The 11,333-nt window shown below is 44.4% G+C and overlaps 1 protein-coding gene across 7 annotated transcripts in view; it reads left to right on the top strand.

Annotated features, from left to right (window-relative positions):
• The first annotated feature begins 6 nt into the window (after positions 1-6).
• AKAP13 (A-kinase anchoring protein 13) overlaps positions 7-11,333 on the top strand; it is a 79,722-nt gene continuing 68,395 nt past the window's right edge. For all 7 annotated transcript variants that reach the window (XM_042472455.1, XM_042472450.1, XM_042472453.1 and 4 more), the window contains exons 1-2: positions 7-2,439; positions 8,859-8,935. In XM_042472455.1, coding sequence (XP_042328389.1) covers positions 186-2,439; positions 8,859-8,935 — 2,331 coding nt within the window. In that variant the 5' untranslated portion in view covers positions 7-185. The remainder of the gene's footprint in view (positions 2,440-8,858; positions 8,936-11,333) is intronic.

The following is an 11,333-nucleotide window of genomic DNA, read 5'->3' as shown; positions in this document are numbered from 1 at the left end:
TGGAGACCTCCCCTCCTGTGGATGTACAAACAAGGAAGCTGGGATGACATCCCCCCTGCGTTGCTTCAGGGCAAGGCAACCTGTCTGAAAGAAGTCATTTCCACCAGGAAGTGGAGACTGCCGTATCAAGAGCAGTTGAAAGAGACACCAAGCAACCAGCTTCCTGCAAAGAAGGCATTGTAGTGATGGGGCAAGGAGAATGCAAGAGTTGCACAGGAGCCGTAGATGTTGTCATGACAGCCCAGCAGTGTATGGAGAAAGAGGAGAGTGAAAGTGAGCCCTCTGGACCCACAGCCATGGAAGGGATGTCATGTGGTGTATCCATGACAGATCCTTCTGCGGCTTTCCATGGAGAGAGGAGTGCCATTGCTGCCTACCGAAGTGGTGATGTTGGCCTGCCTGGAGAAGTGATGTCTCTACAAGGTAATGGGCTTGGGGCTCTTAATGCAGATGTCAATCCTGTTGAGAGTAGAAGTAGTGAACAGACAGGATCGCAGGCTCCCAGCAACAACAAAAAGCACGATCTCCCAGAATTTCCTGAGGATTGTGAGTGCCTGGCAAATGTGGAGCAAAATTCAGCTCTAAGCCCTAGAACAGAATCACTAGCAGTAAGCATGATAGGAATTTTGGAGATTCCAACAAAGCATGACCCTGCTGTAGAAGTGAACAATAATGGAGAAGAACTGAAAGATGGACATGTAGATGCTGGGATCGGTGATTTGGGTTTGAGTGACAGAGTGCATGATACTCCTGATCCCAGTGTGGAAACTGATAAGCCCAGTGCAATGGGCATGGAGCCCATCAACCTCCATGCCAACAACAATATAACACAGATTGCAGCTGAAGTGCCTGGGGAACAAAAAAACTTTGAGCCGGAGCTGTCAGGAACTGAAACCAGCAGCTGTAAAGGAAGTGCCGATTCTACCAGTCTTGATCAGAGTCTTGCTGTTGCTCTATGCCACATTCATAAACGGAAAGTCAGCACAGACGAACTGTGCAGTGGCTCTACCTTGCACACCGATTCTGCTGGTGCCTCTGAACTGCCTGTACACTTTCTCAGCCCTGCAGTGTCATCCGCTGTCGGAGAGGCGACTCTCAGCAAACAAGCAGAGATGGCAGGAAACGATTGTGAGCCGGACCGGTTTAGTAAAAGCGCTCAGGAATTCATCGCTGTGGCTTCTGCCTTGCTGGTTGAAGATATTATCCAGCAAGCCTGGCTGACCCTTGCTCAGGAGGAGAATGCCAGAGCAGCCCCTATCGGTCAGACGGCATCTCTGCACCTTGAGGACCTTGCCCTGCCTTCTCGTGGCAAGGGCATGGAGTGTATGCAGGATAATTTAATGGGCACACCCTCTGCTGTTCATAATAATGAATCCAAACAAAACCAGGAAGTTGCAGCAGCAACAGCAGCATCGGAGGAGGTGGCAGCAACCGGACTGACTGCGGTTGCTGAGCAGGGAAGCCCTGTGTGCCTTGGCCTAACAACAGAGAAGCATTCCTTGGTCGATCAGCAGCAAAACTTGGGTGAGAAGAGCTCATCCCCCCAGTTGTCTAAAAGTGGGCAGGAGCTACTTGGCAAAGAGGTGGCTTCTTCATCAGAAGTCCTGGCAGGAGCAGCTGTTGTACAGTCTCCAGCTTGGACTGAGGGCGAGGAACTCCAGGTAAATGAAAGGAATGCCGAAGATCGCTTAAAGGGAGAAACCTCCAGCCCAGTAGCTGGTGAGAATGTGAAAGTCATAGAAGCTGGAGATCATCTGCCAAAGCTTGTGCTGTCAGATGATGCTCCTCTGTGGGACGGGAAGGCCCTCTGTGCTGATGCTGTGATAAACAGTGAAGTTGATCTTTGTTCTGCTCCATGTGTGATTTCTGCACCCGGTGGAGTTTCTGGCTTAATGGAAGCCCCACTGCTCACCCCCTGTGAGCTACCCACAGGAGTCAGTCTTCCCCAGGAAGAGGAGGCAGTGGAAAATGTGCCTTCAAGAACATTGCTTCAGCCAATTGCTGAAGAGCCCCCATGTGACTGTGACTCTGGTTCAGAAATGTTCCTGGCTCATCCCGACAAGGACAAGGAGGAAGAAAGCCAAGCTGATCCACAGCGGCAGCTTTTGCCGCCTTCTCCCTGTTGTGCCGTCGAGCTTCCAGAGAAAGTGGGGATGCACAGTCCTCTTCTGGAAAATGGTAGTGTCTTGGTGGGTAATGCTGACGAGATAACAAAAAACACCAATGGAGCTACACTGGTGGGAGAGCCACATGGTCATTTGGTGTCCCTGGCTGGAAATCCCATGGAAGTATCTCCCTTAATGGAATCAAAATATGAGGCCCAGCATGCAGCAGATCTTGGACCTTTTCCTACTGGAGAAGCAGATTTAAATTTGCAACCAGATGGATTGGTGAGGAGGGATGAAAACTTAGGATCAGCAAGATCTTCACTTGTTCCGGGTAAGCAAAACTTAACAGCCCTTTCTATCTGAGGGCTTTGGTAGGGATTTGATGGTGTGCTTTGACAAATGGGATCGGCAATCAAAATTGGGAAAGGATCTGATTGTTGAAAAGATGCATTTAAAATCTTTGGGAAGGAAGGGTTGTGAGAAGGAAATTAATTCTTAATTTGGAGAAACTAGTTTAATTTATTTTTAAAAAACTGACTACATTTTCCAGAATTTCCCAGTGAACATGGGAAAGGGGGTTGGGATTTGTAGCTGCCAAACTAAAATTTCTAAAGAGACAGAAGTTTGCTTTTTTCTTTTTTTCCTCTCCTCTCCTTTTCTTACATCTGTGTCAATGGCTGTTAACATAAGATGATGATAATGGTATTTCAAAGGAGTGAACAAAACCACCTCTGAATATTCCTTGTCTAAGAAAACACTGTGAAATTCATGAGGTCGCCATAAGTCAACTGACCACTTGGAAGCACATATACTGTACACACAATAGTATTAAACAGTATACTTCAATAACAGAGGCTGTGAATAAAATAGACAGCAAAATAGTGCTTTGGTTGTGGTTTTCCTCCTAGATCAGGTACGCAGGTGGACCCATAGAGTTAAGTGGTGCCTCTCATCTCAGCAAGCTTAAAACTGGAGAAGACAACACGGCAGTGTGTGAAAGTGTCTCCTACATGTCATGTGCTAAAGTTTGCAAAGCATTTGTCTAATCTACTCTGCTTCCAAATGTACCTTCCAATGGCAGAAAGGGGTACACATTTCCACCTGCTGTCCCCTTTTTTACATTACTGAATCCTTAGCCAGGATGATCACCTCTCCTTTCCAGCACATTTAAGAATCAGCTTGGATTTCCAACTTGACAAAACAAAGGGCAGGAGATGGGTTTTGGCTGATGTACAGTTTGACAGGAGGAGACTTGACGGCTTCAGGATGGACCGGTTAGACGCCTTATTAAACCATTTCATTTCTCCTGGAACAGGAGTTTGTAGAATGTGTTGGGGTTTTTCTTAAGGTAAAAAGGGAGGGAGGGAGGTCTTTTGCCAATCTCAGCTGAAATCCTAGAGGCGGAATCTTTAGCAACACTTAATGATAGTTTTAATCCAGCTTTTATGGCCCCACCTGCTCAGACAGCTGTTAAAATGTAAACAGCTGATTTCTCTCTCTGCCGTCTTTATGCTCTTTGCCCTGAGCGAGTGCAGGTGTTGCATGCTGTCCTCTCCTCAAATTTGGTTTGCAGCAAATTACTACAACCAAATCAAACACAAGATAAAAGTGTAAGAAAGCACAACAGATTGAAACAGTGGTTTCTTTTGTATGAGTGCATAAAACAAAGACCCTCACACATCACTCTCAATCTGAATAGCAAAGAGAGGTAGAGATTTGAGTAGCTGCTGGTATGATCTGGCCATGAGTACAAGTGGCAACCTTTATTTTGGGAAGAAGTAGATCTGAAAGAGTTTCCCTGAGCCTGCAAAATCCATTTGCTGCTGCCTGTTGCTGTTAGACACCCGCTTGGCGTGAATCAGCACTTAATAAGCTCCATTTTATTTTTGTGCCGTATGGTAGTTTGATATTTCAATGGCATGGGAGTGGCTGTAAGAGGAGACTTTGAGAGTGTTGTTGCATGGAAACTCCTCCTCCTCCTCCTTCCAGATCTTACTGATTGCTGCCTTTATTCCTATCCAGTGCCATCCCTGCTTTCTGTCCCCCAGGATCTTTGATTTAGGATGGCATAGGTGTACAGTTTTGATTTGAATCAGAGTGATGAGATTAAAGTGCAGGGTGAAGTAAGGAGGGCTGGCTTTTGCATTGATTTTCGGAGCTCTGGAGAGCCCTGGAAGTGGGAATTTCTCTCCATCAGGTAGATTGAATTGGAAGCTGAACAAACAAAGCTCATCAGCCTCCAAAAAGCTTAATCACAGAGTAGGTTTCTCCTGTTGGTCGGAGAGTGAAGGAAGGCATGCTGAAGGCGCAGGCGAGGGGCTGGCATTGGAAGACTATAATTAGCCTTAGCTTCCTGCTATGCACCTGCTGTGAATTCGATCCTAGGACTGGCGTGTGTGGAAGCGTTCTTACTTAGACACAGTACAGTTCATTACTGGCTTCAGGGCAGCTTGAGAAACAAACAGGAATGGGATGACGTAGTGGGGTGGATACGTGTTCCCCTTCCCCACCAACAGGTCTTTTCTCCAGCTAAAAGGTAGGATCTGAAGGAGCGTGGGAGTTACCAATAATGGGAGAACCTGGAGATGGGGAACAAAGAAGGGTCATGAGAACATTGGTTCTTAAGAGTTTTAGTCTTCAACTCACAGCCAGCATGGCCAGTGACCAGAAAGTCTGGGAAGTGAGGTGCAAAACATTTTGAGGGGTTGATGTTGAGAGTCATGGTTGTAAAGCAGTTCCAGGATTATCTCTATTCACCTATAAAAAATAGGAACAGTCTCCAGAAGATCATGCAGGAGAGAACTTTGTCAATTGGAAGAGTGGAATTGTTTGGGCTCTTCAGTGCTGGTTAGAAATGGTTAACACTAATATGGCCAGCTGATATAATGTCTGGGGATGTACCTGCCAAACCAAGTTCTTCCTTTAGTTTTCTCACTTTATCCGACAGATAGATAACATGATGGGACATTGGGGCAAGGAAGGGCTGACGTGAGATCTCCCCTTTAATTCTCTTTCTTGTTATACATTTTGTGTGCTTCCTAAATTACAAGTGCTATAAATGAGGTGCAGGTTAATGTATTGTTTCCCACTCCCTTCCTGTTTTAGCCCATTTGGGGCTTATAGCACAACATTATTTACTTCCATTGTTCAACTGCTGTCTTGTGTTGTGACATCTGGTTTATCTGGAGAACAGGTCCCTTGGAGCAGGTTTGGTATACTGGAAAGACAGGATCCATGGCCCTCCATCCCTTTTCTGTAGCTTCTGCCTTCTCTTCCAAAACACCTTCTGGCTCTTCCCTGTCATGTCATGCTGTCTGGAGCAGAAAAGTAGTGGAGAAGCTACAGCAGTTTGGCCATAGTAGCGAAAGAAATTGGCCATAGTAGCAAAAGTAACTGCCCCCTTGTTGGTTTTGGCTAGTAGTATTGGTCGTCTGAGTATTTTAGATTATTAATGTTCCTTCCTCCGTCTTCACTCTTTCTGCCACTGACTCTAAGCCTGCTGTGTGAACAATATTTTCTGCAAATTGTAGGTACTTCCTAATACTTCCTTATTTTAAATAAATAGCTCTAAACATTCTCGAGAAACAAAATGTTGAAATGTTTCTCTTTTTTCCGCCCACCTCTCTCTGTTGCAGAAACTGGTAAAGTTCCAGCCTTCCCCCACTTTTGTTTTGTGGCCAGCCCCTCTTGCCAAGCATGCCTTCACTGTTTGTTCTGAACTAGAGCTGAGCTTGTCCTTGCTTGCCAAGACATGCTTGGTGTGTTCCCCTTCTCCCTTTTGCTTCTGCGGGGAAGCAACCGCTATTCCGCAAAAACAAACACAAAATCCTCTTCTGGCAGTTCCTTTGCTCTGGAGGAGCAGGAAGGTTTTGTAATCCCCACTCCATCATTAACCCTCATCCTCTAGTTTTTCCCTCTAAAGATGGTTGCTGCTGTTCCTAAGTTGTCAACATTTTGTGCCGTATCATCAAAATTGCTTCTTTCTTGCTCCTTGCCCTCCCCATCACCCCCACAAAAATGGTGGGGGGAAAATGTTACTCCCTGATAGATTTTCAGATTGTAGTTCTGTGCCTGTGTGGTATAGCATTTGAGCATTGGATTGCAATTTTGGAGACCATGGCCTGTTACAGAAAGCCAAAATAAAGCTGCTTCGAGTCACAGTGGAGGTATGGTGTTTCAATGATGCATACGTTCTACGAGTCCAGAAGCCACACCAAAGCCATGCTCCAGTTCTTAGGGCTGGAGTGTGGCTTTGGTGCGACTTCTGGACTCTTAAGACGCATGCATCATTGAAACATCATACCTCCACTGTGACTCGAAACAGCTTTATTTTGGCTGTCTGTAACAGGCCTAGAGTTCAAAATCCCCACTCAACCATGGAAGTCCACTGGATGACATCCTTGGGTGAGTCAGACACTCTCAGCCTCAGAAAACCCCGTGATAGGTTTGCCTTAGGGTTTCCATAAGTTGGAAATGACTTGAAAGAACACAAAACCCACCACAATCCAGGCGTAGAAGTGTTTGCATTTACATACTTTTTAAAATCCAGCATCAGATTTTGGCCACTGACCCTGCTTCCTAGATCACTCATCTTGGTTTTGGCTTGTCTGTCAGTAGTTTGTTGCTTTGAAAACCTGTGAGAACAGTTGTGTGTCTGCCCTTCTTTTTGAGCAGGGATGCTCCCAAAGCCTTGTGTTTAACTTTGCACATTTACTAGCCCTCATAACATGTGCTAATGTGTAACATATAGTGCATCATCAGTCTGAGAAAGTGAGAACCCGTTTTTATGACATACACAAATCTCAGAAAAGTTAGAAACTTGCCTTCTTGCTTTGGTGGTTACTGTCACATTAAAGGATGAGACTGTCCCTGTCCATCTAGCTCAGCATTGTCTACACTGTCTGATCTTTCCCATCAACTGATGGAGTTACTGGTGAAGGATCAAGACGTACATGCAAACTTTCTCCCCCTCTTTTGTTGGGCCAGTGCTCTTTCCTAAAGGTTGAATTTGAACAGTACCACTGTACTAAGACCAGTCGTCTAACTAGTCCACTGTTGGCAGGTCATAGTGCTCCATGGTCTTTGTAGCCCTGCTCCTCTGATCTTCTTTTAAGTCAGAGAGCAAGGAGCCTTTGGGCCTTTATATGCTGTTGGATGGTTGAAGTTGGAGTTGTAACATCTGGAGGGCAACCAGTTCTTCACAACTGCTTTGCAGATATACTTTGTATTTGATCTTGCATGCAACACATGTCCTGCAGCACTGAGATATGTCCCTTCCCTTGTGAGTGGTCATTTACAAGCCTGAGTAAATCTAAGCTGAATCTTTCTCTCTTATACATCAGTTTTCTTTATGACACTTCTGGTGTGTTCAAACACAGAATTCCCTGAAAACACCTTCAGTCTCAAGTGATACACTCCAGAAAGGAAATTCACCTCTAAATTCAGTTGGCAGAATAAAGTGGCTCTTAACTTGCTTTGCTCTTTGTCATTTGTCATGTCTCTTTAGAGAATGTATAGCATTGTCACCAACTTATGAAGCAGTTAATGGTACATCAGTTTCCCTGTCTTGTCAGATGAGCGCATGGCTGTGTTTATGTAGTTGCTTAAATCCTTTGAGCTGAATCTGGTTGGTTAGTCCCAGCTAGAGTAGACCCACTGAATCTATTGCCAAACGGGGACTTAACATGTTGATAAAACTCACTGATATAGTGGCACTAAAAATAAAACAAACTAGTCAGTGCAAATGCTTTATGGAACAATATGAATTTTATGGTAAGCTCTTCTTTCCTGGGGTGTGATGTTTCAGAGTTGAGCTGAGATCATTTCCTGGTTCATTTTTATCATCTCCTTTACAAAGGAAGGGAGTGTTGTCATTTTTGGAGGGTCTGCTGAAAATTGTTCAACAGGTTCTGGACCTTTTGTGACCAAAGTGATTCCCTCCCCCTTTTCTTCTTCTTCTTCCTCTTCTTCTTTTTCTTGAACATGTGTTCTCTTTGTCACTGTTTGTGGTAGAGGCATCAGAATTCTTCCCAGTGGCCAAATTCCTCTAGCTTCTCTCTGTCCATAGTTCCTCATACCTCCTATTTTGTGACATACTCTCATTGTGGAAGGAGAAAAAAAATAGCAGCCGTCTATTTTTTTCCCTTATAGTGGCTGTATTTTTCTCCTTACTAGTACCATATATATATGCCCATTGACTACAACTGTTTCTTTCTTCCCTGGAAGCTCCAGGGACTGGCAGCCGATGGCTTGTGGACCAGGAGTGGTCCATGGACCACCACTTTGAATAGCACTGAGCCAGAGGGGTCTGTCTATTGGAAATGCTCCAGTACCTGCTGTAGTAATGAGAAGAAACTTTCAAGAAAGAGATAAAGCAAACACTGCTGATTGTAAAAGAAGGTTTTAAGCATCATGTCACATTTCTTCAGACCTCTTAATTTTAAGGGACAAAAATTCTCTTCTTCTTCCCATAGCTTCTTCTCACTCAGTAAAGTCCAGAACAGCAAGCTGTTTAAGAAATGTCATAAAGTGAACCAGCCGCACAAAGTGGATTGAATCCAGCTGTGCGGAGTGGGAGACAGATGTGGGGGGGGGCTGGTGTTGGGTTGGAGAGGATTAGAGATGGATGGGAAGAGCTTGTGGAATTGGTGAAAAGGAAACCTGTTCCTGTGACCTGAGATACATCAGTTGTGCTGCTGATGCGAGGACGGAAATTTATCAAAAGCCATATGACCCTTTCTGTCCCTGCAGACACTGTAGAAATGAAAACGGAAGAAGAGGTGGATTTTGCAAGGGACCTAACAGAGATGCCTGCTTCAGATGGAGTGGTGAGTTCTCCTTTGTGTTCTTTCAATTAGCTTTCTGTGTTTATTTCTTAACTGTAAAGGCATGTGATATGTAAAAACCTTAATTTTCATTTTTGCTTTGTTACGAGGAAACCAGTCTTCAGGTTTTATTAATTTGCTTTTCGTTGAGTGACCTTTCAGTCACAGGAATATAATCTGGGCCGGTTGACTCACGGCCGGGTGCTGCCATTTGCGGATGGAGTTGTTCTGTCTCTCGCCTTGTCATTTTGATTTATAGTGATTCAGCAGCATATGCTAGATTATGAAGCTAGTAGTCAACTAATGGGGCTTGAATACTTGCAGTTTTTCGTTTTTTTGCAGGGGTGTGTGTGTCCGGAATTGATCCCCTGTGAAAACAGAGGGGCGACTGTAACTAGCATTGCAAAATAGGTAGTACAATTATAATTATATGAGCCAACATCACAGCTTGGAAGTTACTTTTTGGTCACCACTCCCAGAATCCCCCAGCTAGCATGGCGGCTGGCTATGCAGACTGGCGGACTCTGGCATTTGTATTTTGAAGACTAACTTTTCCAAGTTCTGCCCAAGATGTACCTGCTCTTCTCTTTAGTTTTCTGCAGAGGGAAATGGGCATGTGCCAATCGTTTGCCACCTCTCCCTCTTTGTCCCGTTTATTTCCCACTACTCCTTTTAAATCTTGTCTTTTCTGGTATGTGGTCAGGAATAATACCAAGGCATGAGGAAAGTTTGCTGCAGGACTGGCGGCCACAGTTTCCTGTTGCTAAGTTAGCTGAAAAGAAAACTATTACGTGCACAACCCACAACCACCTCACTTAAAATCTGCTGAAGTGTCTTTAACCCTGTGACACATTTATACTCCAAACTGACTTCAAATCAGTATTAAAAAATATACCTTCTCTGTGCTATTGTTTCTGTTGTAGTTGAGTTGGTATGGTGGGATCTCAAGGTAGGCAGGGGCCACTCTTCTTTTTTGAGAAAGGACAATGAAATATATTTTATCACCTCTTTATTACTGTTGCTGTCTCTAGATCATTAGATGTCCAGAACTCTTGCTGATCTACTGTAAATCACCCATAGATCCATTCTGTTCTTCCACTATAGGCACCTGTTGTTGTGTCTTGAAGTCATTTCCCACTTAATGGAGACACTATGGTGAACCTATCATGGGGTTTTCTTGGAAAGATTTGTTCAGATGAGGTTTGCCATTGCCTTTCCATGGGGCTGAGAGAGTGTGACTAGCTTAAGGTCAGCCACCTTGTGGGTTTTATGGCCCAGCTGGGAATTGAACTCTGGTCTCCAGAATTGTAGTCTAACTCTGGATTTCCTGTTGGCTTTTACATGGAGAAAATCCTCATGTAATTAACACAATAACTGTTCCGATGATGTAGGCTTTAAGATAAGGTGGTGACTGCCTTTCACTATTGTCTTCAAAATATCACTTTTCTAATGGAAGGAAAAAGCATATGACTAAGTGTCGAACTAGGCTTGATGTTAATTGTGTGCCTGCTCTTAATTTTTTCCACACAATCCAAACGGTGACTGTCCAGGTCATGCTTCTCATGAAAATGTTGACTCCCTGTTCACTCCTACCAGCCATGAACCTGTTCTTTGGCTTCCCTTGGGTGCAATAGAAGGATTTCTTCAGGGGCAAATAGCAGGTTTTTATGGGCACCGTGGTACAGGAAAGGAAGGAAGGTTGGGCTAACCTCCAGCATCTCAGTCTTGGATGTTTATTTACACAGTTATTTGATTTTTCAAAACCGGGATGTATTTTAGGTGGACATTATTAATGATCCATAAGAGCACTGCAGGAATTAATGTTGGGGATAAGTATAGCTAGGAGAGCCAGACTGGAGTAGTGGTTTGAGTGCTGGCCTAGAAGTGTGGGAGACCAGGGTTCGAATCACCACTCAGTTGGGGAAATCAAGTTGCTCATCTTGGGCAAGACCCATTCTCTCATCTTAAAAGGAAGGCAATTGCAAATCTCTTCAAAAGAAATCTCTTCAAAAGGAATCAACCTAAAGAGGAAGAGGAGCGGCAAACCCGAGGTATTATGACTATATCGTTTATTACCAGGAGTCATCATAGTGTAGTAATTTCAACATTGGACTATGACTCTGGAGACCAGGATTCAAACCCTTGCTCAACCATTGAAACCCACTGGCAAGTCGCACTCTCTCAGCCTCTGGGGAAGGCAAAAACAACTACCCCAAAGAAATCTTGCCAAGAAAACTCTGTGATGGGCTTGAGGTTGCCATAAGTACTACCCAGGTACTGTATTAGGAACAGTACTCCTCAGTGTAATTCCAGTCCTTGTGGGCATTCATTGTAAAATCTTGTGTTGATTTAGTTAGAGACAATGCAACTAGAATATTTGAGTAGCAAATACCATTTCCAC

The sequence above is a fragment of the Sceloporus undulatus genome, chromosome 6, assembly GCF_019175285.1.
Source record: "Sceloporus undulatus isolate JIND9_A2432 ecotype Alabama chromosome 6, SceUnd_v1.1, whole genome shotgun sequence".
In the NCBI taxonomy this organism is placed as follows: Eukaryota; Metazoa; Chordata; class Lepidosauria; order Squamata; family Phrynosomatidae; genus Sceloporus; species Sceloporus undulatus.
The sequence above is the reverse complement of the archived record's forward strand: the minus strand, read 5'-3'. Positions and strand labels throughout refer to the sequence as shown.